The sequence below is a fragment of the Bos mutus genome, chromosome 15 (genome assembly GCF_027580195.1).
Source record: "Bos mutus isolate GX-2022 chromosome 15, NWIPB_WYAK_1.1, whole genome shotgun sequence".
Classification (NCBI taxonomy): domain Eukaryota; kingdom Metazoa; phylum Chordata; class Mammalia; order Artiodactyla; family Bovidae; genus Bos; species Bos mutus.
In genome coordinates this window covers 61,649,707-61,675,460 of record NC_091631.1, presented here as the reverse complement: position 1 = coordinate 61,675,460, position 25,754 = coordinate 61,649,707, and the positions used below count along the sequence as shown (strand labels likewise).

The 25,754-nt window shown below is 40.8% G+C and overlaps 1 protein-coding gene across 1 annotated transcript in view; it reads right to left on the bottom strand.

Annotated features, from left to right (window-relative positions):
- The window catches only part of POGLUT3 (protein O-glucosyltransferase 3), a 147,076-nt gene that overhangs the window by 68,408 nt on the left and 52,914 nt on the right, over window positions 1-25,754 (bottom strand). The window contains exons 2-3 of the mRNA XM_070384256.1: window positions 7,767-7,927; window positions 4,191-4,353 (exon numbers count right to left, since the gene is read on the bottom strand). Coding sequence (XP_070240357.1) covers window positions 4,191-4,353; window positions 7,767-7,927 — 324 coding nt within the window. The remainder of the gene's footprint in view (window positions 1-4,190; window positions 4,354-7,766; window positions 7,928-25,754) is intronic.

Sequence of the window (25,754 nt, the reverse complement as noted above, 5' to 3'; positions counted from 1 at the left end):
ATGCCATGCATCTACCACAGCACTCACCATATTACACCATAATCATCAGTGTATTCACTGATGTCACTCAGGTTGCAGCTAGGCCAGAAGGCATCTCTTCTCAAGATCCTTACTGTCATTTGCCTGAAAATCACCATAATGAATATATGAATCCATGATGATTGTAATGTGATTGTCACTTCCTAGAGTTCTGCCCAACTGTGCACAGTCATCTGGTGTTCCCTGCTAGATTTTAAAGCCCTCCAGCTGAGGACTTTGCCTTGTTTTCACGATTTTATCTCCAGATCTAAATGCAGTATCTAATCAACAGAGTAGGACTTTGATGAATAAGAGAAACTATCACATGCCAGGAATTCTGACGGCCCTTACCGTAGTTGGGGGTAGGAAGCTCTGCTGCTGTAGCTCCCAAACCTGGATAAACATCCGAATATTCTAGAGAAATAAAAATCAAGGGCCCCACTTCAGACCTGAGTCAGAATCATAAGGCTGGGGCCTGGTAATCTGTCATTAGATTTAAGTGCTGGTGAAATTCTAATAATGATCAACCAGATCAACTGGGAACCACTCCCTGTGTCTTGCTTCTCCCTCCTGTCACCACAATGGGTGCCACACCTGGGATCACTGAAGGAGCATTTCCAAAGAAGGATTTGCCTTACTCTCATTTCGCCTTTGATCTAGGTGTCTTACATTCCTGTGTCCTCCAACTCAAACCTAGGTACTTGGCAGGAAGAAGGAAGATGGTATAGTAGGACATTTGGAAAGAGAGAAGGAGGAAAAGAGAAAGAGAGACAGAAAACAGAATTCAGGGAGAAAAAGTTACCTGCTCTTTAAACTTTCCAAAATTGCATTTGAACTTTTTGCTTATGTAAACAGAGGTTGCAGCTAGACTGCTGGACTGCTGTGTATATCCTGTGATAGATCAGACAAATTTGGGCATGTCTGAAGAGCAGCTAGGGGGCCTGGATCGATCCACCAAAACACTTTGCATCCTCAGGTGAAAAAACCATCCTAAAGGGACAGGGTAGTCAGCATGCACGCCCTCACTCCAGGAGAGCAGCTGTCGCTCTCTGATCGCAGCATTGTGCTGAGTGCTTACTGTATGCTACACACCGTGCAGGTCCTCAAAGGAAAGAGGTCAACTTAAATTTGACTGAGCATGTTACTCATGAGCCTTATGAGCTATTTCTCTTGTACTTCCTCTTTGCTCTAATCCTTGGGACTACAACAAAGGGAAGAGTAGAGGGCAAAACAATGCACCGCCCGAAAATCAGCATAATGAACTGGGGGCACGTGGCTTCACAGCTTCGAGAATTTGTAGGCACAGAGATAAGGGGCCCCCTTGCAGGATGACTTCATGGTGGAGTGTGTTGGCTCATAGGACAGAGGGTGGCACACCACCTATTCACGGAGGGGAGTAATCAGTGGGATAATGGGGGATCTGGAACAAGAAAAAGTAACTGGAGATACTATCGGGCCGCCAGGAAAGCTGCATTTATAAGTTCATGGCATACACTGTTAGGTACTTGCTGAACTACGTGGAAGGCATTTGTGAGGCAACGGAGTTACTGAAATTCTGCGGTGGGGGCTGAGTACCATATGTCTCAGATAATAAACGCCCCCAAACAAGACGCGAGAAAACATAACTTATAGGGAAATGTTAAGAGAAAGATCTGCAATCCTGTAAGCCCTCGGTATCTGTGGGTTCTGCAGACTCAACGAGCCATGGATGGAGCCCCCATTGGCTGAATCTGTGGATAGAGAGCGCTATCTGTACATTTTTAATAAGATACTCGAGCATCTGTGGGGTTTGGTATCTGCAGGAGGTCCCAGAACCAATCCCCGACAGATACCAAGCTACAATTGTATATGTATACTTTTCTTGAATTTGCTGGCTAGCAATAAATGATTAAAGCACTAGTGGAAATTATTTCTCTGTTCCTGGGGTTGTGGTAGAGTCACAGAGAGTACAGTTTAATTATTTACAAATAGGATTAAAATAATAATGGGATAATTAGGTAGTACATAAATTTGGGAGGAGAAACTTCAGTAGTCATATTTGAATCAGAAATGGCAACAGTTTTTGCCTTTTTGTTAATTAATGAAGTCACTATGTTCCCACAGCTTTCTGGGGGTTGGCCTTCTTTCTGTGATTTGCAAAAGATCCTCTAAAACTGCTTGGCTAACTTGTTCTCCAGAGGACCGAGTGTGACAATGTCGAGTTTTGATGGCTTCAGCAAGTAGAAACCTGACTGCTTCCCAGCGCAGGATGACTGTGCTTCCCCCGGGGCCTTTGTCAGTTCCTCCCACTGTGCTTATAGGCAAGGAGCCGCTCCTGTCTGATTCTGAAGCTTGCTTCTGTATTTTGAAAAAGATCAGAACTGCTGAACGAAAAAAGCTCCACTTAATAATAAAGAGCCCCTCAGACTGTATGACCATTTACTGTCCTACCACAGTCCTACACACCCTTAAAAACAACCTCTCCCCCAATACACACATTCAAATTCAGGATTTAGATCCAAATATTTAGGTCACGCTCATATTTAAAAATAAAAAGGGTGTATTTTTATGCTTTATCTTCTGAAACCTACTAGGAGCAAAAAACAGTGTATTTGTTACATTTTAAACCAGCACAATTACAGTTTGAAAATAAAATGTATTTAAAGATGGCAAATCTGAAAACTGTGAAACATAAACATATGCTTAAAGGATAAAATTTGTTTCATTTTTATATGTTGTGTTTGTCTGGTTAAATAAGTCATTTTGGTATTTAAGAAGAACAGTTGCTAAACAGAATTTTGCAAGAGTTTCATTAAAAAAATTTGATCTATAACCAAAATCCATGATACCCAGAATGAAGACTGTTTTTTTTACCTTCTTTGATTCACTTTTGCAGCAACTTACAATATGAGCTTGAAATTAACTTGTCGGTTACCTCAACTTTTCCTAGTTTACTAATGTTACATTGTTCAGCTACAATAAAACTCTGCCTTAAAGAAAATTACCTGAAACACAAATTACATCATAAGCCCCAACCACCCCTCAAATTAAGAATATTTCTATTCTCTTTAAAAGAAATATTTCTTATAAAGGAAATACTCAATTTTAAATTGTCAAATGAGAGAATTACTAGTGTTTTAAACATTTTTACAAAGAAAAGCAACTCACCGGTTTGAAGAGTATTTCCTTGTAAGCAACTCTCGTAGAAAACAATCACAAAAATCTACACTTTGTTCAGCTCTTCATTATTTTGTCAAGGACAAAAACAGCCTCAGCTGAAAGCTGGAAGTAAAAACCTTCCATTCCCCTAAGAGGGGAGGACAGAGCTGAGTGAGTCTCAGAAACTCTTCACATACCTCGCCAGCTGCTTGCTGCCTACTGGTTTTCAGCAAGAGTGACCTCCAACACCTTTTACTTAGCACTGCAGTGCACACTTAATGGCACACAAGAAACATATCACGTGCCAAGCCAACACCTTAAGAGGGTGGGAAGCTTTTCAACCAGGAAGACATGCTGAAAATACTTAGCAGTCAGCTCAATTGCACATAAGCAAAGACTTGCTTGTTTTTCACAAAACAATCCAACAGCATAATGAGTCAAGACGAACTGATTTACAGTTTTCAACTGGGAATCAACTGGAACCATACCTCCATTGCTCTCAAAGCTTCCCTTTCTTCACTTGAAGTTTAAGTTCCAGGCAACTACAGAAGAATGGCTGCTCTGAATATTTGTAATGATGGTAACATATTTTTCTCTGCTTCAAAATTCAGATTTTCTCTACTCTTTGTTCATCTGGTTTACGTTCATTTACTCTTTATGCCCCAACTCTCCTGACACACATACTCCTCCAGTAAGGAGTAGTTTTGATTTAAATGTATCTTCATGACCAGGAGATAGACCAGGCTCTTGGAGCTATGGAAAAACTGTCAATAATTGTTTCTCAACATTTAACCCATTATTCACCTTGTCCACCTCCTGGGACTTGTGCCATTGGTTAGAAGTTGGATTTCAGACAAGCTCAGTTTCAAAGTTTCGTAAGGACTTTGTCCCTTACAGAGCTCAGCCCCGTTTCCTTTGTTACTATCTGGAATTAAATGCTAAGAACAAACATTAAACATTCTGAACACAAAACAGGCTGCTGGCCTCTGGGATCCGGTAACTAATAAGCTGTCACATGATCTGAGTTTACTCACCCTGTCTGTCCCAGCGATTGAAGCTTTGAAGTCTCCTTTCTGGATTTTCTGAATGAGAACAAGGAAGCAAATGATGATCTGAAGCTCAGCCGAGAAGGAATGGATGTTGGGTTTCTTTGACTGAATATATTTTTAGATCTTGATGTTTGTAATTCCACAGGATCTAAATGAAAATTATAAAAATTTTGCATGACTAAAATATTTTCAGGTAAATATATTGGAGAACTAATCTCTCTTCACCGCCCCCCCCCCACGCAGTCTAGAAATGCAGGCATTCCTATATGAACTGGGGGTGGGGGGTTCATCTCTATATGAACCTCAGGAACTAGGGGCACTCCTGTGCCATGGACGGTTCTGCTCATTGGGAAAAAAACCTCACAAAAAGTAGGGAGTCTTTCGATATGTATTGTGGACTGCAGTTCTATAGAACGTCCCTCCCCTATTCCAGCTTCAAGGCTTTCTCAATGTATCTTCCCCATGGCAAAGCAAAACCAAAACTTTGTTAGGGACCTCATTCAATTCTCATGCCACTCTTAACTAACATGTCCTTTAGAAATCTTTATTTTGGTGCTTTAAAACCATCATGAGACACTACATAACTTTTCATATCAAAGAAAGTAAAGGAAAAGCATATTAGACCCTTCAGAGTATTTCTTATTCCCATCAAAAATCTGTATCTGTGTATATGTATTTGCTACATATATGCTTTATATGTGGGTAAGCATGTAACATAAATATGTATAATATATGTACAGATAATATATAGTATTATTTATGAGTACTAAAAATTCTAAGGCAAGAGCTCAGCTCAGTCAGTTCAGCCGCTTAGTTGTGTCCAATTCTTTGAGACCCCACGGACTGCAGCACGCCAGGTTTCCCTGTCCATCACCAACTCCTGGAGCTTGCTCAGACTCACATCCATCAAGTCAGTGATGCCATCCAACCATCTCATCCTCTGTCGTCCCCTTCTCCTCCTGCCTTCAATCTTTCCCAGCATCAGGGGGTTTTCTAACGTGTCAGTTCTTCTCATCAGGTGGCCAAACTATTGGACCTGCAGCTTCGGCATCAGTCCTTCCAGTGAATATTCAGGACTGATTTCCTTTAGAATGGACTGGTTGGATCTCCTTGCAGTCCAAGGGACTCTCAAGAGTCTCCTCTAACACCACAGTTCAAAAACATCAATACTTCAGTGCTCAGCTTTCTTTATGGTCCAACTCTCACATCCATACATGACTACGGGAAAAACCATAGCTTTGACTAGAGGGACCTTTGTCAGCAAAGTAATGTCTTTGCTTTTTAATATGCTATCTAGGTTGGTCATAGCTTTTCTTCCAAGGAGTAAGCGTCTTTTAATTTCATGGCTGCAGTCACCATCTGCAGTGATTTGGAGCACAAGAAAATTAAGTCTGTCACTGTTTCCATTGTTTCTCCACCTATTTGCCATGAAGTGATGAGACCACAAGCCATGATCTTTGTTTTTTGAATGTTGAGTTTTAAGCCAGCTTTTTCACTCTCCTCTTTCACTTTCATCAAGAGGCTCTTTGCTTTCTGCCATATGGGTGGTGTCATCTGCATATCTGAGGTTATTGATATTTCTCCTAGAAATCTTGATTCTAGCTCGTGATTCATCCAGCCCAGCATTTCACATGATGTACTTTGCATATATGTGAAATAAGCAGGGTGACAATATACAGCCTTGACGTACTCCTTTCCCAATTTGGAACCAGTGTGTTGTTCCATGTCTGGTTCTAACTGTTGCTTCTTGACCTACATACAGATTTCTCAAGAGGCAGGTCAGGTGGTCTGGTATTCCCATCTGTTTCAGAATTTTCCACAATTGGTTGTGATCCACACAATCAAAGGCTTTAGCATAGTTAATGAAGCAGATGTTTTTCTGGAATTCTCTTGCTTTTTCAATGATACAGCGGATGTTGGCAATTTGATCTCTGGTTCTTCTACCTTTTCTAAATCCAGCTTGAACATCTGGAAGTTCTCGGTTCACATACTGTTAAAGCCTAATTTGGAGAATTTTCAGCATTACTTTGCTAGTGTGTGACATGAGTGCAATTGTGTTGTAGTTTGAACATTCGTTGGCATTGCCTTTCTTTGGAATTGGAATGAAAACTCACCTTTTCCAGCCCTGTGGCCACTGTTGAGTTTTCCAAATTTGCTGGCATATTGAGTGAAGCACTTTAATAGCATCATCTTTTAGGATTTGAAATAGTTCAGCTGGAATTCCATCACCTCCACTAGCTTTGTTCATAGTGATGCTTCCTAAGGCCCACTTGACTTCACATTCCAGGATGTCTGGCTCTAGGTGAGTGATCACAAGACCATGGTTATCTGGTCATGAAGATCTTTTTTTTGTATAGTTCTTCTGTGTATTCTTGCCACCTCTTCTTAATATCTTCTGCTTCTGTTAGGTCCATACCATTTCTGTCCTTTATTGTGCCCATCTTTTTTTTTTTTAAGTGTTTGTTTATTTCTGGCTGTGCTGGGTCTTCGCTGGTGCTTGGACTCTTTTCTTGCTGTGGTGAGCAGGGGCTGCTCTCTCGTGGTGGCGCGCGAGTTTCTCACTGCGGTGGCTTCTCTTGCAGAGCACAGGCTCTTGGGTGATCAGGCTTCAGCAGCTGCAGCACGTGGGCTCAGTAGTTCTGGTGCATGGGCTTTAGATGCCCTGCTGCGTACGGAGTCTTCCTGGACCAGCGATCGAACCTGCGTCCCCTGCACAGACAGGAAGATTTTTAACCACTGGACCACCAGGGACGACCTATTGTGCCCATCTTTGCATTAAATCTTCCTTTGGTATCTCTAAGTTTTTTAAAGAGATCTCCAGTCTTTCTCATTGTATTGTTTTCCTCTATTTCTTTTCATTGATAACTTAGGAAGGCTTTCTTATCTCTGCTTGCTATTCTTTGGAACTCCTCATTCAGATGGATATATCTTTCCTTTTCTCCAGAGCTACATATATCAAGTCCATCATACTGTAGTACTTTAGACATGTTGACATGCTGGTAGTTACAGTGTTAGAATGTCTATGGAAGACATTTGTTTGAGCTCATTTATGGGGTTTAAGTTACCAAAGTACCAGAAGGGTGGAAGCGTCTCTACCACCTGTTCTCCTCATTCTCTGTTCTCCTTTGCCTCCCCTCCTTTGTCTCCCCCTCCTTCTGCACCATCATTCCATTTATTTAAATGCTACCATGTTAGGACTCAGTACTTTATACATATTATTTTATTTAATTCTCAATAACCACCATATGATGATCATACCCATTTAAAGATGTGAAAATTGAGGCTTACAGAGAGTCACATGAATTCTGATAGAATCGAGAGGAGAGAGAGAGGATATTTGAATCCAGCCCTTTTTGATATTGATGCCTGTGTTAACCACAGTGCTGTCTTGCATGACTATAAAAACATCCGCCCCCACCAAGACATCACAGTACCTTTTCAGTTCACTCTTTTTATTGTGTACTTTTGTCCCTTATGATTTAAAAATAGTCCTAAACACAGATTGGTTAAATTGGAGATCCACTGAACCTTTATCTACAATGAAGAGCCATAAAGTCTCACCATTTTCTTCCATCCCCTTTCTCAGCCTATGTGTAAGCGGTTGTTTTAACATTTGGCTAACATCTGTTTCATTACAAAACTTTTTCCTTTGAATTTCTTCAAACCATTCACCAGTCACTCCTTGAAGCCATCTGATATCCCTCTTTGTCTTCTGGAGTTTGCTGAAATAAAACAAAAATACACAGGCTTTAAATTTCTTCACATGAAGTGCAAACTCATGTGATGGGTTAAACTTTACCTGGTGGAGGAGTTGCATAACCTGTAAGTCCAGGGGAAAATTGGCTCTAGTTCAAGTTTCCTTTTCACTACCCTACCATGTATGTATGTATTTTGACTGTAATCATCTAAACACGATGACAGTCTTAAAGTTTTTCCTAGTAGTTGAAATAATCAAGTTGCTGAGGACATTGTGGGCTGAGCATTGTGCAAACCTGACCTGATAATGCAACTGATTGATAGATAATTTTAATGACATGGAGAAACTAGAACACTCTAGTTCTGTTTACTCATTCATTTATTTGTTAACAATCAGATGTTTATTGAGCAATGTTTACGCAACAGGTCCTATAACAGATGTCAGCAGCAGTTCTTGGTTGCTTAGTCATGTTCAACTCTTTGCAGTCCCATGGACTAGAGCCCACCAGGCTCCTCTATCCTTGGAATTTTTCAGGCAAGATTACTAGAGTGGGTTGACATTTGGGTCCTTATTTGCCTATCCAGTGGTCAAGAAGAAAAGCTTACATGGAGAAAAGAAATTGCTAAATGTAATGGTCTTAGATAATGGAATTCTTTAAACACAAAATCACAAAAGCCTGTGATGAGGGCATGGCTAATGCTCAGTAGTAAGGGAAAGTGTGATTTGAACTTAATAGGAAAAGTTATCCAAAGCACAAATGTGTCTGACCCATACTTCCAGAATGTCAGAACTGAAATTCTGCTATTGTTTCTTTTTCCTTCTCTCCTGTCCTTCTCTACTTAGTCTTCTTTCAAATGAAAATGCTGCTCTAAGTTCTTAGTTAAATCATCAGTTGTAACTTTTTTTTTTTTTTTTAAAGCAGATCATTTTTTCCATTTAAGAAGGACCCTAGAACTGTTTGGAAATGAGAGATGTTTAATCCAGAGGGAGACTGCCCTGGACAGAGGTAAATAAAGCAGGAAGGGGAGTCAGAAGAACCTAATGACAAATTTCATCAAAGGGTCAGGTTGACAAACTTCTGAAGAAAAAGCCAGGCTTCTTGTTGGGCTCCAAGCTTGGGAAATTCTGCTGCTTTGGAAAGAATTTCTTATGACTCCACAGTTGCTCTTTATCCAGGGTCCTCTGTGAAGCACAAATGTTAGAGACTCTGTACTCCTAAGAAAGCGGTGTGCAAGACAGCTGCAGAATGGCTAACTTGGGGTTAAAGGCAATGAACTGTAATGGTTGCAAGTCAGGTTCCTGCTTAGGGCTATGATACTGTCATCTTATAAAATAATCAAGAGGGAAGTCAGAGGCCATCCTGCCCAGACTTGCATTTTGAAAAGCATTAAGCAGCAATCATCACATCCTGCCCACATACTTTGCATTAGTCCCTTCTATTTTGCCATTGCTACCCCTCTAACACGTAGTCACTCCTGTCATTCTTACAGACTACGATACTACAAGTACCTGCTTCTAACCAGTACTGACTGCTGTCAACTTATCCATACCTTATTTATTACTGTCTCACTTTTTTTTTCTTTTTTTGGCCATGCCACACCGCTTGCAGGATCTTAGCTTCCCAACCAGGGACTGAACCCTGGATCCAGGGAAGTGAAAGTGCTGAGCCCTAACCACTGGACTTCCAGGGAATTTATTATTCCATGTTTACACATGACCTTTAGTGTCTCAAAGCCCTCCCAAGTGATCAGACCACAACATTCAGCAGCACCCCTGCCCACTTCTCAACACATCCTTCTCATTTCAGAGGACAGTTAAGCTACTTGACTTGGGAACTTTCTAGTCTTTATTTTCTTGGGCCCCAAAATCACTGAAGATGGTAACTGCAGCCATGAAATTAAAAGACGTTGCTTCTTGGAAGGAAAGCTATGACAAACCTAGATAGCATATTAAAAAGCAGAGACATAACTTTTTCAACAAAGGTCTGTATAGTCAAAGCTATAGTTTTTTCCAGTACTCATGTATGGATGTGAGAGTTGGACTATAAACGAGGTTGAGCACTGAAGAATTGATTCTTTTGAAATATGGTGCTGGAGAAAACTCTTGAGAGTCCCTTGGACTGCAAAGAGATCAAACCAGTTAATCCTAAAGGAAATCAGTCCTGAATATTCATTGGAATGACTGATGCTGAAGCTGATATAAGCATCTGAATGCAGAGTTCCAAAGAATACCGAGGAGAGATAAAAAAGACTTCCTCAGCGATCAATGCAAATAAATAGAGGAAAACAACAGAATGGGAAAGACTAGAGAACTCTTCAAGAAAATTAGAGATACCAAGGAAACATTTCATGCAAAGATGGGCTCGATAAAGGACAGAAATGGTATGGACCTAACAGAAGCAGAAGATATTAAGAAGACGTGGCAAGAATACACAGAAGAACAGTACAAAAAAGATCTTCACGACCAAGATAATCACAATAGTGTGATCACTCACCTAGAGCCAGACATCCTGGAATGTGAAGTCAAGTGGGCCTTAGAAAGCTTCACTACGAACAAAGCTAGTGGAGGTGATGGCATTCCAGTTGAGCTATTTCAAATCCTGAAAGATGATGCTGTGAAAGTGCTGCACTCAGTATGCCAACAAATTTGGAAAACTCAGCAGTGGCCACAGGACTGGAAAAGGTCAGTTTTCATTTCAATCCCAAAGGGCAATGCCAAAGAATGCTTAAACTACCGTACAATTGCACTCATCTCACATGCTAGTAAAAGTAATGCTCAAAATTCTCCAAGCCAGGCTTCAGCAATATGTGAACCGTGAACTTCCAGATGTTCAAGCTGGTTTTAGAAAAAGCAGAGGAACCAGAGATCAAATTGCCAACATCTGCTGGATCATCGAAAAAGCAAGAGAGTTCCAGAAAAACATCTATTTCTGCTTTATTGACTACGCCAAAGCCTTTGACTGTGTGGATCACAATCAACTGTGGAAAATTCTGAAAGAGATGGGAATACTAGACCACCTGATCTGCCTCTTGAGAAATCTGTATGCAGGTCAGGAAGCAACAGTTCGAACTGGACATGGAACAACAGACTGGTTCCAAACAGGAAAAGGAGTACGTCAAGGCTGTATATTGTCACCCTGCTTATTTAACTTCTATGCAGAGTACATCATGAGAAACGCTGGGCTGGAAGAAGCACAAGCTGGAATCAAGTTTGCCGGGAGAAATATCAATAACCTCAGATATGCAGATGACACAACCCTTTAGGCAAAAAGTGAAGAGGAACTAAAAAGCCTCTTGATGAAAGTGAAAGAGGAGAGTGAAAAAGTTGGCTTAAAGCTCAACATTCAGAAAATGAAGATCATGGCATCTGGTCCCATCACTTCATGGAAAATAGATGGGGAAACAGTGGAAATAGATGGGGAAAAATAAACAGACTTTATTTTTTTGGGCTCCAAAATCACTGGAGTTGGTGATTGCAGCCATGAAATTAAAAGACGCTTACTCCTTGGAAGGAAAGTTATGACCAACCTAGATAGCATATTAAAAAGCAGAGACATTACTTTGCCAACAAAGGTTCGTCTAGTCAAGGCTATGGTTTTTCCAGTGGTCATGTATGGATGTGAGAGTTGGACTGTGAAGAAAGCTGAGTGCCGACGAATTGATGCTTTTGAACTGTGGTGTTGGAGAAGACTCTTGAGAGTCCCTTGGACTGCAAGGAGATCCAACCAGTCCATTCTAAAGGAGGTCAGTCCTGGGTGTTCTTTGGAAGGAATGATGCTAAAGCTGAAACTCCAATACTTTAGCCACCTTATGCAAAGAGTTGACTCATTGGAAAAGACTCTGATCCTGGGAGGGATTGAGGGCAGGAGGAGAAGGGGACGACAGAGGATGAGATGGCTGGATGGCATCACCAACTTGATGGACATGAGTTTGAGTGAACTCTGGGAGTTGGTGATGGACAGGGAGGCATGGCGTGCTGCAATTCATGGGGTGGCAAAGAGTAGGACATGACTGAGCAACTGAACTGAACTGAACTGAAGCTGAAGATCCAATACTTTGGATTGCATTGCTGACTCAGTGGACATGAATCTGAGCAAACTCCAGGAGATGGTGGAGGACAGGGAAGCCTGGCGTCCTGCTGTCCATGGGGTCACAAAGAATTGGACATGTCTTAGTGACTGAACTGAACTGAGCTCAATAAATATAACTGTTATTTTTTCTAAAGCCTCCATATAACACTAACTCTCTTTAAAATAGTCACACTTCATTTAATTTCATCTCAAGCATTCATTCCACACTGGCACTCAAATCCATCACTGCCTGTTTCTTTTTAACATCTGGCCACTGAAGTCAGAAATCTGTACCTCTATGTGAATACTCTGTGTGAGTCTTACTCCAGGAAATGGATCTTAAAGAAATAGCCCTTCTCCAAGGTACATTAATTTAACTGAACATTATGCAGTTGCTAAAAATTACTCAGGCAATGTAGTGTCCTGTGAAAATGCATGTGACATAGCATGAAGCAGAAAAAAAAGTATAACATTTTATCTATAGTTATAGCTATGTGAAAAATAATGCACCTATTTGGACACACTAGAGAAAGAAAAATAAACACCTGATTTCTTAGAATAGAATAATTACAGGTATCAACTCCACTTTTAACTTCTATAAAATTATGTTTATTCAGGAAGTACAATATATTTTTCTTTTTGTTTAATTGTGAATTTTATTTTATATGACCATTTTCCATTATAATTTTTCTTGTAGATAGAGAAAAATCAATCATCGTATTTTCACAATCCTAATGCAATCAGTATTTCCCTTTTGATGTGATATTTTTTCTCTGCATTTCTCATATGGTTGTAATAAAGTGTATTAAATATACACTTGTGGAAAGCCTCCTAGAGAGAAGATACAGAGATACAATGGTGAGCAGAGCAGATATAGCTACTATCCTAGAGAGCTTAGTGTCTAATGGGAGAGGCAGATATGAGTCAAATAATGATACAAACATAAGATAACAAATAGTGGTAAATATAATTTCTTCATTCAAAACAAATCTGAACTCTGGGCAAAGATCAATGAATAAGTCAAGTCCTTGCCGTCATGGAATTTACAATCTGCTGGGGTAGGAGTGGAGGCAAACAATAAAAAATTAAGCAGGTGTTATGAGAGCATATAATAAGGGGATCTGGTTATGAGAGGTGGAAGTAAAGATTTCCTTAAGAAGATGACATATAGCCTGAAGGATGAAGCAAAAAGATGGTGGGTGGACAGTTCTGGGAGAGAGCTTTCCAGGCAAAACAGTAGTAGCTGTAGAGTAAATGCCCCCAAGAAAAGAAGCAAGGAACTGAAACAAGGCTGGCCTGGCTGGAATGTGGAGATGGAAAATGAGACTAACTAAAGGGGAGAGCAGAAAGGTAGCTGCTATATCATGCAAACTTGAGGGTTGGGTTAAGCAGTTTGACCATTAGTCCTGGAGCAGTGATAAAGCATCAATGACAGGGAAGGAGCATGACACATCAGATTTGTACTTTAGTTTTATTTTATTGATTGATTGACTTTTGGCTGTGCTGGGTCATTGTTGCTGGACAGGCTTTTTTCTCTAGTAGTGGAGAGTGGGGGCTATATGGGCTCAGCAGTTGCAGCGCATGGGCTTACTTGCTCTGTGGCACATGGGATCTTCCGGGTCAGGGGTCGAACCTGTGTCTTCTGCATTGGCAGGCAGATTCTTTATCACTGAGCCACCAGGGAAGTCCCCAGATTTGTACTTTAAAAAGATTTACCTGGTGGTCCGGTGGTTGGGAGTCTGCCCTCCAGTGTAGGGGACACAGGTACAATCCTGGCTGGGGGACTAAGATCTCACATGCCACAGAGCAACTAAGCCTGTGAGCAGCAGCTAGAGGGCTCTCATGCCACCACTACTGAGCCTATGTGCTCTAGGCTGTGTTCTGCAACAAGAGAAGTCTGTGCACTGCAACTAGATAAAGTTCATGTGGCACAATGAAGAGTCCACACACCACAGTGAAGACTCAGTACAGCCAAAATAAAAAAAAAGATCACCCTAGACTAAAAAGAAATCCAACAAAATGAAGAGGCAACCTACTGGATGGGGGATGGGGTGGGTGGGAGATTTGCAAATCATATTACATGATAGGGGTTAATTATCAAAATATACAAATCATGCATAAAACCCAATAGCAAAAAAAAAGCAAAGTATGTGATTTGGGCAGAGGATCTGAAGAGACATTTTTCCAAAAAAGACATACAGATGGCCAACAGGCACATGAAGAGATATTCAATACCACAAATTATCAGGGAAATGCAAATAAAATCACTTCTTACCTGTCCGAATGGCTATTATCAAAATAAGAAATGACATGTTGGTGAAGATGTGGAGAAAAGGGAACCCTCAATGCACTATGTGTGGGAACACAGTTGGTGCAGCCAACGGAGACAATATAGAGGTTCCTCAAAAAATTAAAAATAGAACTACTCTGTCATCCAGCAATTCCACTTCTGGGTATTTATCTGAAGAAAGTGAGGACACTAATTTGAAAAGATATGTGCATTCCTGTATTCACTGCAGCATTATTTTCAATAATTAAGATAGGGAACAACCTAAGTGTCCATTGATGAATGAATGGATAAAGAAAATGTGACTTTATACACACAGCCATAAAAAGAAGGAAATCTTGATGAAATCTCGCCATTGACTATGACATGGATGGACCTTGAGGGCATTATGCTCAGTGAAATAAGTCAGAGAAAAACAAATACTATATGACCTCACTTGTATGTGAAATTTAAACAACAAAACCAAGTTGATAGATACAGAGAACAGATTGGTGATTGTCAGAGGTTGAGGGGAGGATGCCAGGGTGGGACAAATGTGTGAAGGAGGTCAAAAGGTACAAAATTCCAGTTATAAAATAATTATGTCATGGGGATGTAATGTACAGCATGGTGATAATAGTTATTAATACTGTACTAAATATTTTGAAGTTGCTAAGAATAGAGATCTTAAAAGTCTTCATCAAAAGAAAAAAAAAGCTTATAACTATGTGTAGTGATGGTTGTTAACTAGATTTATTGTGATGATCATTTCACAATTTATACAAATATTGATTATTCTGTACACCTGAAATTAATGCTGTAAAATAATTTTAAAGGCTTTTTACATTAACGAATAATGTCAGTTACACCTCAATAAAAAAAACATTTTTTTTAAATATCATTCTAGCAGCAGGTGGAGAAAAGATTCCAGTGGGGAACAGAAGAGAGTGGTCAGGGTACTTACAGGGGTGAGGAGAGAGAGACCCTGTTTACTTGGACAAGGACAGTGGTGGTAAAGTGGAATCAAAGTAGAAAGTACTCAGAGCTACTAAGTGGGTAAAACTGTCAACCAAATGATTAAGTGACCTTGGAAGGTTAGGGACACAGACATGTCAAGAAAGATTCCTCAATTTCTAATTTCCGTAGGTGCACAGAAGAAGTCAGTCTTCAGATAATACATATATAATCTTCAAAAATTATATATAAAACACCTTCAACATTACTTATTTTTGGAGCAATCATTAAATATTTACATAATATTCAAACTACTATGATTTCCATAATTTATTTTCTGTTCTTCTGGTATAGAACATTGTTATTTTCCTTATAATATTGCTTAATGAACATCACTGCACATTTTCTATTTTCACAGTGCCCTGACAGGTGCTGAAGTAGAATTATCGGATCAAAAAGTCAAAGTGTTTTTATGACTCTTTATTTTTATTTTTTTCAAAATGGCTGCAGCAATATTACTTACACCAGCAACGTGTAAGACTACTAGTGGTCATCCTTGGAAGACTAGATATTATTATTTTGATTATTTTTACTTCCTGAATTTTATACTTTCAAGGTACCAAGTTTATAATGTGGGCAGCTACTTTTTCTTTTAAGAATTTTTTTCTCATCTTAAAAAATATGCTATAAAAAAAGCTACATTTCTTTGATAAGAAGTTTGAACACTTTCCCATATGTCTGTTTACTAATTATATTTTGTGTTTGGCAATTGTACATTTCATCAATTTCTAAATCAATGTCTCAGAGTTTTTCACTGTAATGTGAGAAACTAGTTATTTCCCCCAGGTTTTTAAAATTCTGATTAAATTTTGAATGTTGAGCCATATAAACCTCATTCTCTCTCAAGGCTTAGAGTAGGTTAAAACATATTTAATCTGTAAGTTTATGCTAATATTTGTCTCTAAAAGAATAAGAAATGAAATGTGGATAGTGGTTACATGTAGATAAATGAAAAGGCAAGATTTTGAAGAAATCCAGTGGCTTTTAAATCAGAAGTATTCCAAGGTTGTTAGGAAAATGGGTGAATATGGCTATGATTTTTCCTGTGGTCATGTATGGATGTGAGAGTTGGACTGTGAAGAAGGCTGAGTGCCGAAGGATTGGTGCTTTTGAACTGTGGTTTTGGAGAAAACTCTTGAGAGTCCCTTGGACTGCGAGGAGATCCAACCAGTCCATTCTAAAGGAGATCAGCCCTAGGATTTCTTTGGAAGGAATGATGCTAAAGCTGAAACTCCAGTACTTTGGCCACCTCATGCGAAGAGTTGACTGATTGGAAAAGACTCTGATGCTGGGAGGGATTGGGGGCAAGAGGAGAAGGGGACGACAGAGGATGAGATGGCTGGATGGCATCACTGACTCGATGGACGTGAGTCTGAGTGAACTCCAGGTGTTGATGATGGACAGGGAGGCCTGGCATGCTGCGATTCATGGGGTCACAAAGAGTCGGACATGACTGAGCGACTGATCTGATCTGATCTGATGTACAACCAAGAGTGAGAAAATTCAATGGTAAGATAGTAATTTTATTCTGAATTAATTAATTCTTAATTAACTGAATTCTGCCAAGAGAATGCACTGGTCATAACAAAGACCCCTTTTCAACAACACAAGAGATGACTTTACACATGGACATCACCAAATGGTCAATACCAAAATCAAATCGATTGCATTCTTTGTACTTGGAGAAGCTGTATCTAGACAGCAAAAACAAGACCTGGAGCTGACTATGGTTCAGATCATCATCTTCTCATGGCCAAATTCAGGCTTAAACTAAAGAAAGCGGGGGAAACCACTAGACCAGCCAGGTATGACTTAAATCAAATCCCTTATGAATATGCAGTGGAGGTGATGAACAGAGTTAAGGGATTAGATCTAGAAAACAGTGTGCCTGAAGAACTATGGACAGAGGTCGTAATATTGTACAGGAGGCAGTGAACAAAACCATCCTAAAGAAAAAGAAAAGCAAGAAGGCAAAGTGGTTATCTGAGGAGGCTTGAAAAATAATTGAAGAAAGACGAGAAGTGAAAAGCAAGGGAGAAAAGAAAAGGTTCAGTTCAGTTGCTCAGTCGTGTCCGACTCTTTGTGACCCCATGAACTGCAGCACACAAGGCCTCCCTGTCCATCACCAACTCCCAGAGTCTACCCAAACTAATGTCCATTGAGTCGGTTTTGCCATCTGGCCATCTCATCCTCTGTCGTCCCCTTCTCCTCCTGCCCTAAATCTTTCCCAGAATCATGGTCTTTTCCAATGAGTCAGCTCTTTGCATAAGGTGGCCAAAGTATTGGAGTTTCAGCTTCAGCATCAGTCCTTCCAATGAACATTCAGAACTGATCTCCTTTAGGGTGGATTGGTTGGATCTCTGTGTAGTCCAAGAAACTCTCAAGAGTCTTCTCCAACACCACAGTTCAAAAGTATTAATTCTTCGGCACTCAGCTTTCTTTATAGTCCAACTCTCACATCCATACAGGACCACTGGAAAAACCATAGTCTTGACTAGATAGACCTTTGTTGGTAAAGTAATGCCTCTGCTTTTTATTTTATTTTTTTTGCATGCAACAAAACTTTTATTAACATTTTGAACAGGTTCAGCTATTACTGAAACTGGTAATTTCTAAACTTAAATTGGGGTAAATGGCTAGAATGCAGAAGGATGTCATCATTGAACATTATGAATAGAAGACTGAAGAATTAACAGCCACCCCTCAGACGAAGGACCAGGTGCAGGGTCGACTCTTTCTGGATGTTGTAATCAGAAAGAGTGCGGCCATCTTCCAGCTGCTTGCCGGCAAAGATGAGCCTCTGCTGGTCAGGGGGAATGCCTTCCTTATCCTGGATCTTGGCCTTCACGTTCTCGATGGTGTCACCGGGCTCCACCTCCAGGGTGATGGTCTTGCCGGTCAGGGTCTTCACGAAGATCTGCATTTTGACCTGTGAGTGAATGCGATGATGCCGCAAATTCAATCACGCCGAGTCACCTCCAAGACGACACAGGAACCCAACAATGCCAGCCGCGTCTGCCTCTGCTTTTTAATATGCCGTCTAGGTTGGTCATAACTTTCCTTCCAAGGAGCAAGCATCTTTTAATTTCATAGCTGCAGTCACCATCTGCAGTGATTTTGGAGCCCAGAAAAATAAAGTCAGCCACTGTTTCCACATCTATTTGCCATGAAGTTATGGGACCAGATGCCATGATCTTCATTTTCTGAATGTTGAGCTTTAAACCAACTTTTTCACTCTCCTCTTTCACTTTCATCAAGAGGCTTTTTAGTTCCTCTTCACTTTCTGCCATAAGGGTGGTGTCATCTGCATATCTGAGGTTATTGATCTTTCTCCTGACAATCTTGATTCCAGCTTATGCTTCTTCCAGCCCAGCATTTCTCATGATGTACTCTGCATATAAGTTAAATAAGCAGGGTGACAATATACAGCCTTGACGTACTCCTTTTCCTATTTGGAACCAGTCTGTTGTTCCATGTCCAGTTCGAACTGTTGCTTCCTGACCTGCATACAGATTTCTCAGGAGGCAGGTCAGGTGGTCTGGTATTCCCATCTCTTTCAGAATTTCCCACAGTTTATTGTGATCCACACAGTCAAAGGCTTTGGCACAGTCAATAAAGCAGAAATAGATGTTTTTCTGGAACTTTCTTGCTTTTTCCATGATCCAGCGGATGTTGGCAATTTGATCTCTTGTTCCTCTGCCTTTCCTAAAAACCAACTACACCCAACTAAATGCAGAGTTCCAAAGAATAGTGAAGAGAGACAAGAAGGCCTTCTTCAATGAACAATGCTTAAAAATAGAGGAAAACAACAGAAGGGGATAGACCAGGGATCTCTTCAGGAAAATTGGAAATACTGAAGGAACATTTTGCCCAAAGATGGGCACAATAAAAGGACAGAAACGGTGGAGACTTAGTAGAAGCAGAAAAAATCAAGAAGATATGGAAAGAATACACAGAAGACCTGTACAAAAATGATATTAATGACCTGGATAACCACAATGGTGTGGTCATCACCCAGAGCCAGACATTCTGGAGTGTGAATTCAGGTGGGCCTTAGGAAGCACTACTGTCAATAAAGCTAGTGGATGTGATGGGATTCCATTAAAGCTATTCAAATCCTTAAAAATGATGCTATCAAAGTGTTGCACTCAATATGTCAGAAAACCTGGAAAACCCAGTACTGACCACAGGTCTAGAAAAGGTCAATCCTCATTCCAGTTCCCAAGAAGGGCAATATTAAAGAATGTTCAAAATATTGGACAATTGCACTCATCTCCCATGCTAGTAAGGTCATGCTTAAAATCTTGCATACTAGACTTCAGCATTACTCGAACCAAGAACTTCCAGACCATTTTACCTGTCTCCTGAGAAACCTGTATGGGAGTCAAGAAGTAACAGAACCCTGTATGGAACAACTGATTGGGTCAGGATTGAGAAAGGAGTATGACAGGGCTGTCTGTTGTCACCCTGTTTCTTTAACTTATATGCTGAGCACATTATGAGAAATACTGGACTGGATGAGTTACAATCTGGAATCAAGATAGATGGGAGAAACACAAACAACCTCAGATATGCAGATGATACCACTCTAATGACAGAAAGTGAAAAGGAACTAAAGAACCTCTTGATGAGGGTGAAGGAGGAGAGTGAAAAAGCCAGCTTTAACTAAATATTAAAAAAACTAAGATCATGACATCTGGCCATTACTTCAAAAGGTGGAAGCAGTGACAGATTTCATTTTCTTGGGCTTTAAATCATTGCAGATGGTGACTACAACCATGAAATCAGAAGATGATTGCTTCTTGGCAGGAAAGCTATGACAAGACAAAGCTATGACCTAGACAGTGTGTTGAAAAGCACTCTGCTGACAAAGGTCCATATAGTCAAGGCTATGGTCTTCCCACTGGTCACATACAGTTGTGAGAGCTGGACCATAAAGAAGGCAGAGTGCCAAAGAATTGATGCCTTTGAGCTGTGGCACTGGAGAAGACTCCTCAGAGTCCCTTGGACAGTGAGATCAAACCTGTCAATCTTAAAGGAAATCAACCCTGAACACTCATTGGAAGTACTGATGCTCAAGATGAAGCGCCAGTATTTTGTCACCTGATGATGTGAACAGCCGACTTATTGGAAAAGTCCCTGATGCTGGGAAAGATTGAAAGCAGAAGAGAGTGTCAGAAGATGAGATGGCTGGATGGCATCACTGATATAATGGACATGAACTTGGGCAAACTCCAGGAGATGGTGAGGGACAGGGAGGCCTGGTGTGCTGTAGTCCATGGGGTTGCAAAAAGTTGGACATTACTGGGCGACTGAACAACAACAATGGCATTATGTTTACATATTACTAAATAAGTAAACATAAATAGCTCTGGCCCTTGAAGTAAAGATAAACCAGTAAGGGAAACTATGAATGACATAAAAGTCTAAATAATTTGCTGCTGCTGCTGCTGCTAAGTCTCTTCAGTCATGTCCAACTCTGTGCGACCCCACGGACGGCAGCCCACCAGGCTCCCCCATCCCTGGGATTCTCCAGGCAAAGACACTGGAGTGGGTTGCCATTTCCTTCTCCAAGGTATCAGTAATTTAACTCCTTAATGTTATATACCCACAAGCCCTATAGTCTATAAAATAAATACAGTCTGTATACTTATAGAGGTTGACTGAGCTTCTTACATTAAAAAGAGCACACCAGTTATAAACTCATTTACTTAAAAAATAAAATATCAAATTAGCTCAACACTAGCAAAAAAAAAAAAAAAATCTGAACATAAAGCAGGGGTACCTTGATGCATGAAACTTAAAAAGACATTGTTTTAAGTTTTAACTGGCCTCAGTCTAAGAGATAATATTTGCTTGCAAGTAGAATTCAACCAATTTCATGGCCAGCCTGCACAGGGCTCTTCCTCATCTATTTTGGTTTGTTATATATTCAGCCAGTCATTTCAAGCACACAGTTCACCTTATGCCCAAGAAAATAACCTCAATGTTACAAAGGACATGCATATAGACAAATCACCAGTATACAGCTTTTTTGCTTCATTAGCCCAGCTTGACTCAGCATATCACAAGGGACTGCTGTCTACACATGAAATTTGTCTACCCCCAGGCTGATTAACTTGACTAAACAAAATCAGGTCTTTTCTTGCAGTCCCAGCCTTCTGTTCCAAGTCCAAATGCTCTTCCTTCATTCATAGGAATCAGTTTGCCATGTGCTGCCTTCAATTCCATTCTAGAGCCTGCAATGAGGCTGTCCTCTGAGGTTCCTCCTTCTACGTTAAATTTCTTTCCCTTTTTCATCTTTGAGTAATAAACCCATCTCCCCTGTCCTCCTCTTTGTACTCCCCCACTGTGCCCCTGCTGACCGTTGCCACTTACTGTTCTTTGCCCATGTTTTTCTGAGCAGATCTCTGTCCTCATCTCTATTTTCATGACTATGTACTAACCATCGAGAATGTATTCTTCATCTTGCAGTCTTTGGCCCCACTTGTCTGCTCCCTGAGAACCAAACCCTGGCCTGTTCTTGAGCTGCCCTCAGATGGTAGAAAGAGCACAGAATGAGGGTTAGGTTCTAGCCTAATGGGTGATCTTGGCCAAATATTCAACTCTCTTGGCTTTGTTTTTCTCGCCTGTGAAAGAAGATTCAACGACACTGTAGGTTTTTACCAAGCAGGCCTGCACAGTTCCTTTCACGGCTGAAGGCATACTCCTTTGTGGAGTGATTTTGTTCCTCCTCTGCCTTCTTGAATCTGGGCTGGCCTTATGCTTGCTTAGACCAACTGAATGTGGTAAAACGAAATTTGAGACTTTTGAGTCTAGGCCTCAAGAAGCCTTGAAGCTTCTGCCTTCTCCCTCTAGGAATCTTGATTCTCTGGTCTGAAGAAGGCCCAGGCTAACCTCTCCTGGAGGATGCATTCATGTGTAGAGAAGGACCCAGCAGAGTGCTCACCAATTGCCAGAGATGTGAGCAAAACTTTCTTAGACCATCTGGACACTGTGAAATGAAATATTTCCTGCTATATTGGTGGGCAAGAAATGTCACAGCCATCAGTGATTCTGGCCCTCCAAATGTGAGTGAGGGCTCCCAAAAGGGAACACAATGCCTGAGATCCAGCAGATGCCATCACCCCCCATGGTGATTGCTGAGGAATTGGTGGAATGCAAGAAGCAGTCATTCACCACATTTGCCACTCCTAGCAGTGAACAAGGAATTAAGGATGCAAACAATCAGAAACAGGATTTGGCCCCAGATAGCTGAAGTACATACAAAAGGAATGAATTCAGTGACCTCAGAGGCTTGCATTTTCTCATACAAAGAAGATAGGTTGCTAAATTCCTGGTTTTTCTTACTTAACAATAGTCTTTGATGTTCAGACTGCCTGCCTCCTTTGTTTCAAACTAAGCCTGCTCCCTCACCTGACTTCTCGGAACAGTATCCTCAGGGTTACTGAGATGCTTCCTCCGGGGCTCAGAGTCCTTAACATTCCCCCCAAATAAAATAACTCTCTACTTTCAGGGTGTGACTATATTTTTTAGTAAACAACACCATCTAGCTGCCAGATGAATGAAGCCAAATGAGTAATCCCAGCCCAGACCAGGAGAAGCACCTAGCTGAGCCCAGAACAAAGGGCTGTCCCTTATAATAATAAATGAATAGAAGTTATTTTAAGTCTTTAAGCTTTGGGATGGTTTGTACACAAAATTTTTTTTAAAGGACAAAGATAAGATTATTTGGAAGATATCTTCTGGTCTGAAATGTATAGTCAAACAACTCATCATTCTCACATTAAATTGAATCATTGAGAAATCACATAAGAACTGAAAAGGGGCTTAAAGCATAATCAGGTCAAGCTCCTGTCTTTAGGTGAAATAACAGCAATAAGAAGCAATAAGGCAACATACTGTGTACTGAACACCCACCATCTCCCAGGATTCAGCAGTCATCCTCAGAAAGCTGCACAGGTATCATTGCCTTCATTTACAGAGACCAGCAGGCTGGGGCAGAAGAACTGGGATGGGAGCTCACGCCTCACTGGAAAGCCAGTGGCAGCCTGACCTAGCTCTCTGTCTCTGGGTACTATGAACCTCATTAATAAACAAGGCAACCAATACAAGCTCAAAGGGACTTTTGCCAATTAAAAAGGTGACAATGTGTATTCAAATGTGATTGAGGAGAGAGCGGTTAGATAAATGTTGAAAGCAAACAGGTCCCCGCAAGCCAGAAAACAGGAATTACAATTGCCATTTTATTGTCAGAAAAATCTCCAATTTCTCAAAATAGTTTCCCTTATCATTACCTCTTGCCAAGGGCATCAATTCCTCTTTTGGCTGTTTTCACCTCCCTTTTCATCTCCTCAGCACACATCTTTTCCCTCTACTTGTCTTATTTCCTTGGTTTCTACACACTGATCAGTTTCCTTTCACAGCTGACATATCTATCTTCTTATATCGTTTTTGCCTTCCAGGCAGCTAAGCATCCTGATCTCTATCAAGCCTTGACTTATTCACAGGGACCTGTTACACATCCTCCCCAAACCCCCCACCTTATCATAGTCTCACTGGCTCAGTTATCAGTAAACCCTAGAACAAATTGCTCAATTACACTGAATCCTGTAAAAGTGTATTTGTCACTTGAATTAGAGGAGATCAAAGCAGCATTAAAGTTTTCCTCTCACAGAGGAATTCAAATATATTTTTGTTTTATATTGCCTAGCAACCACAACACACAGAAAAGAAAAACCACAGCATACATGAGTGCAGGGGTGGGAACTGTGTCTGAGTCAAAGCCTAAACATTGAATTAGTGTAATAGCAGACATAGGATCAGTCTGTTCAAGCAAGGGCTTTTCCAACCCTGAAATCCCAAGGAAACTCACCATTTGGGGAAAATGTTGCCTTTTGTTTTCCTGTGCCAAAGGTGATACTTCCAGGTCTAGATTTCTCATCACTTATGCTCTAGGGAAAGCTTTAGGACAACTACTGTGAGTTCTCAGCCAGGAAGAGGCTGAATAAAGAATGCAAAAGCCCTTGTTCAGTGGCTGTAACTGAAGCTTTACATTTCAGGGCCTGGCCACTCTTCTCTTTGTTTGCTCTTTTGAAAAGATTTTTTTTTAACAGCCACTGCCCCTGATATCAGAGTCTATTTTTTGGCTCAGTCCAAGGCCAAGACTCAGAAAGGGACAGGGATTAGGTTAAAATGGGCAGGTGTATTGGAAAAATATGTCCTTTTGATTACAGTAAAGTTAAACCATAGAAGGAAGTCTGAGGAAGGAAGCTCACATAAGGAAAAGTGATAAACAAAAGCAAGCAAGAGATGACAAAAACAATAAACATTTAGAACTCTAAGAGTGGTAGGAAATAATGGCACCAGTATTCAAGCCAAGCTAGATAATAAAGCCCACTTAATATCCCTGAATGGCTGTGATTGATCCAACCTAGAATAAAAGACCGGAGAAGGCAATGGCACCCCACTCCAGTACTCTTGCCTGGAAAATCCCATGGACGGAGGAGCCTGGAAGCCTGCAGTCCATGGGGTCGCTAGGAGTCGGACACAACTGAGTGACTTCACTTTCACTTTTCACTTTCATGCATTGGAGAAGGAAATGGCAACCCACTCCAGTGTTCTTGCCTGGAGAATCCCAGGGACGGGGCAGCCTGGTGGGCTGCTGTCTATGGGGTTGCCCAGAGTCAGACACGACTGAAGCGACTTAGCAGCAGCAGCAGCAGCAGCAGAATAAAAGACAACCTTTTCTATATTTTAAAAATTAACCTGTGTAAATCTGCTTGAATGCTTATTCTCATGTGATACAAAGTCACAATAAAAGATAAAAATGATCTAAGTAATACGAAGAATGTGTAATTCCTTTACTGGTTCAGATCACAGCAAGTCATTTCTTATTGATTAGTCACCCTAAGGAAGGTGCCTAGAAAAGACCAGCTGTCCACACCAAGGCCTAACTAAGAGTTTAAGTGCCATCCCCTCATCTGGCCTCATGGGTTTCTGTCTTTCTAGTTTTGTCTTATCTCTTTCTTAACCTATTTATGGAGTAGGAAATGGCAATCCACTCCAGCATTCTTGCCTGAAAAATTCCACGGACAGAAGAGCCTTGGTGGGTTACAGTCCATGGGGGTCACACAGAGTCAGATACAACTGAGTGGTTGAGCACACACACAATTCATTTATACCTTTTACCCGAATCACCTGGGAAAGCATCCAGTGTCACCTCTATAATTGCCAAATCATATTGAATCGCTCGTCATGCTCCTGTTTGTTTCACTAGCTATCAGCTCCTTGAGGACAAGTATCGTGTCTCATTTCTCTTAATGTATGCAGGGCCTAGCGTGGTCTTGTAACCAAGCAGGATCCTGTGGGTACCTCTGTCAAGTTTATGATTAACCTTCTCATCTGACCCTTTATTCCTTTTCTTATTCAACATTTGTTCTCCTCAAGATTGAGGAGTATCAAAGAAAAGGAGGGTAATTATAGCCAGGCAGGACACCATGG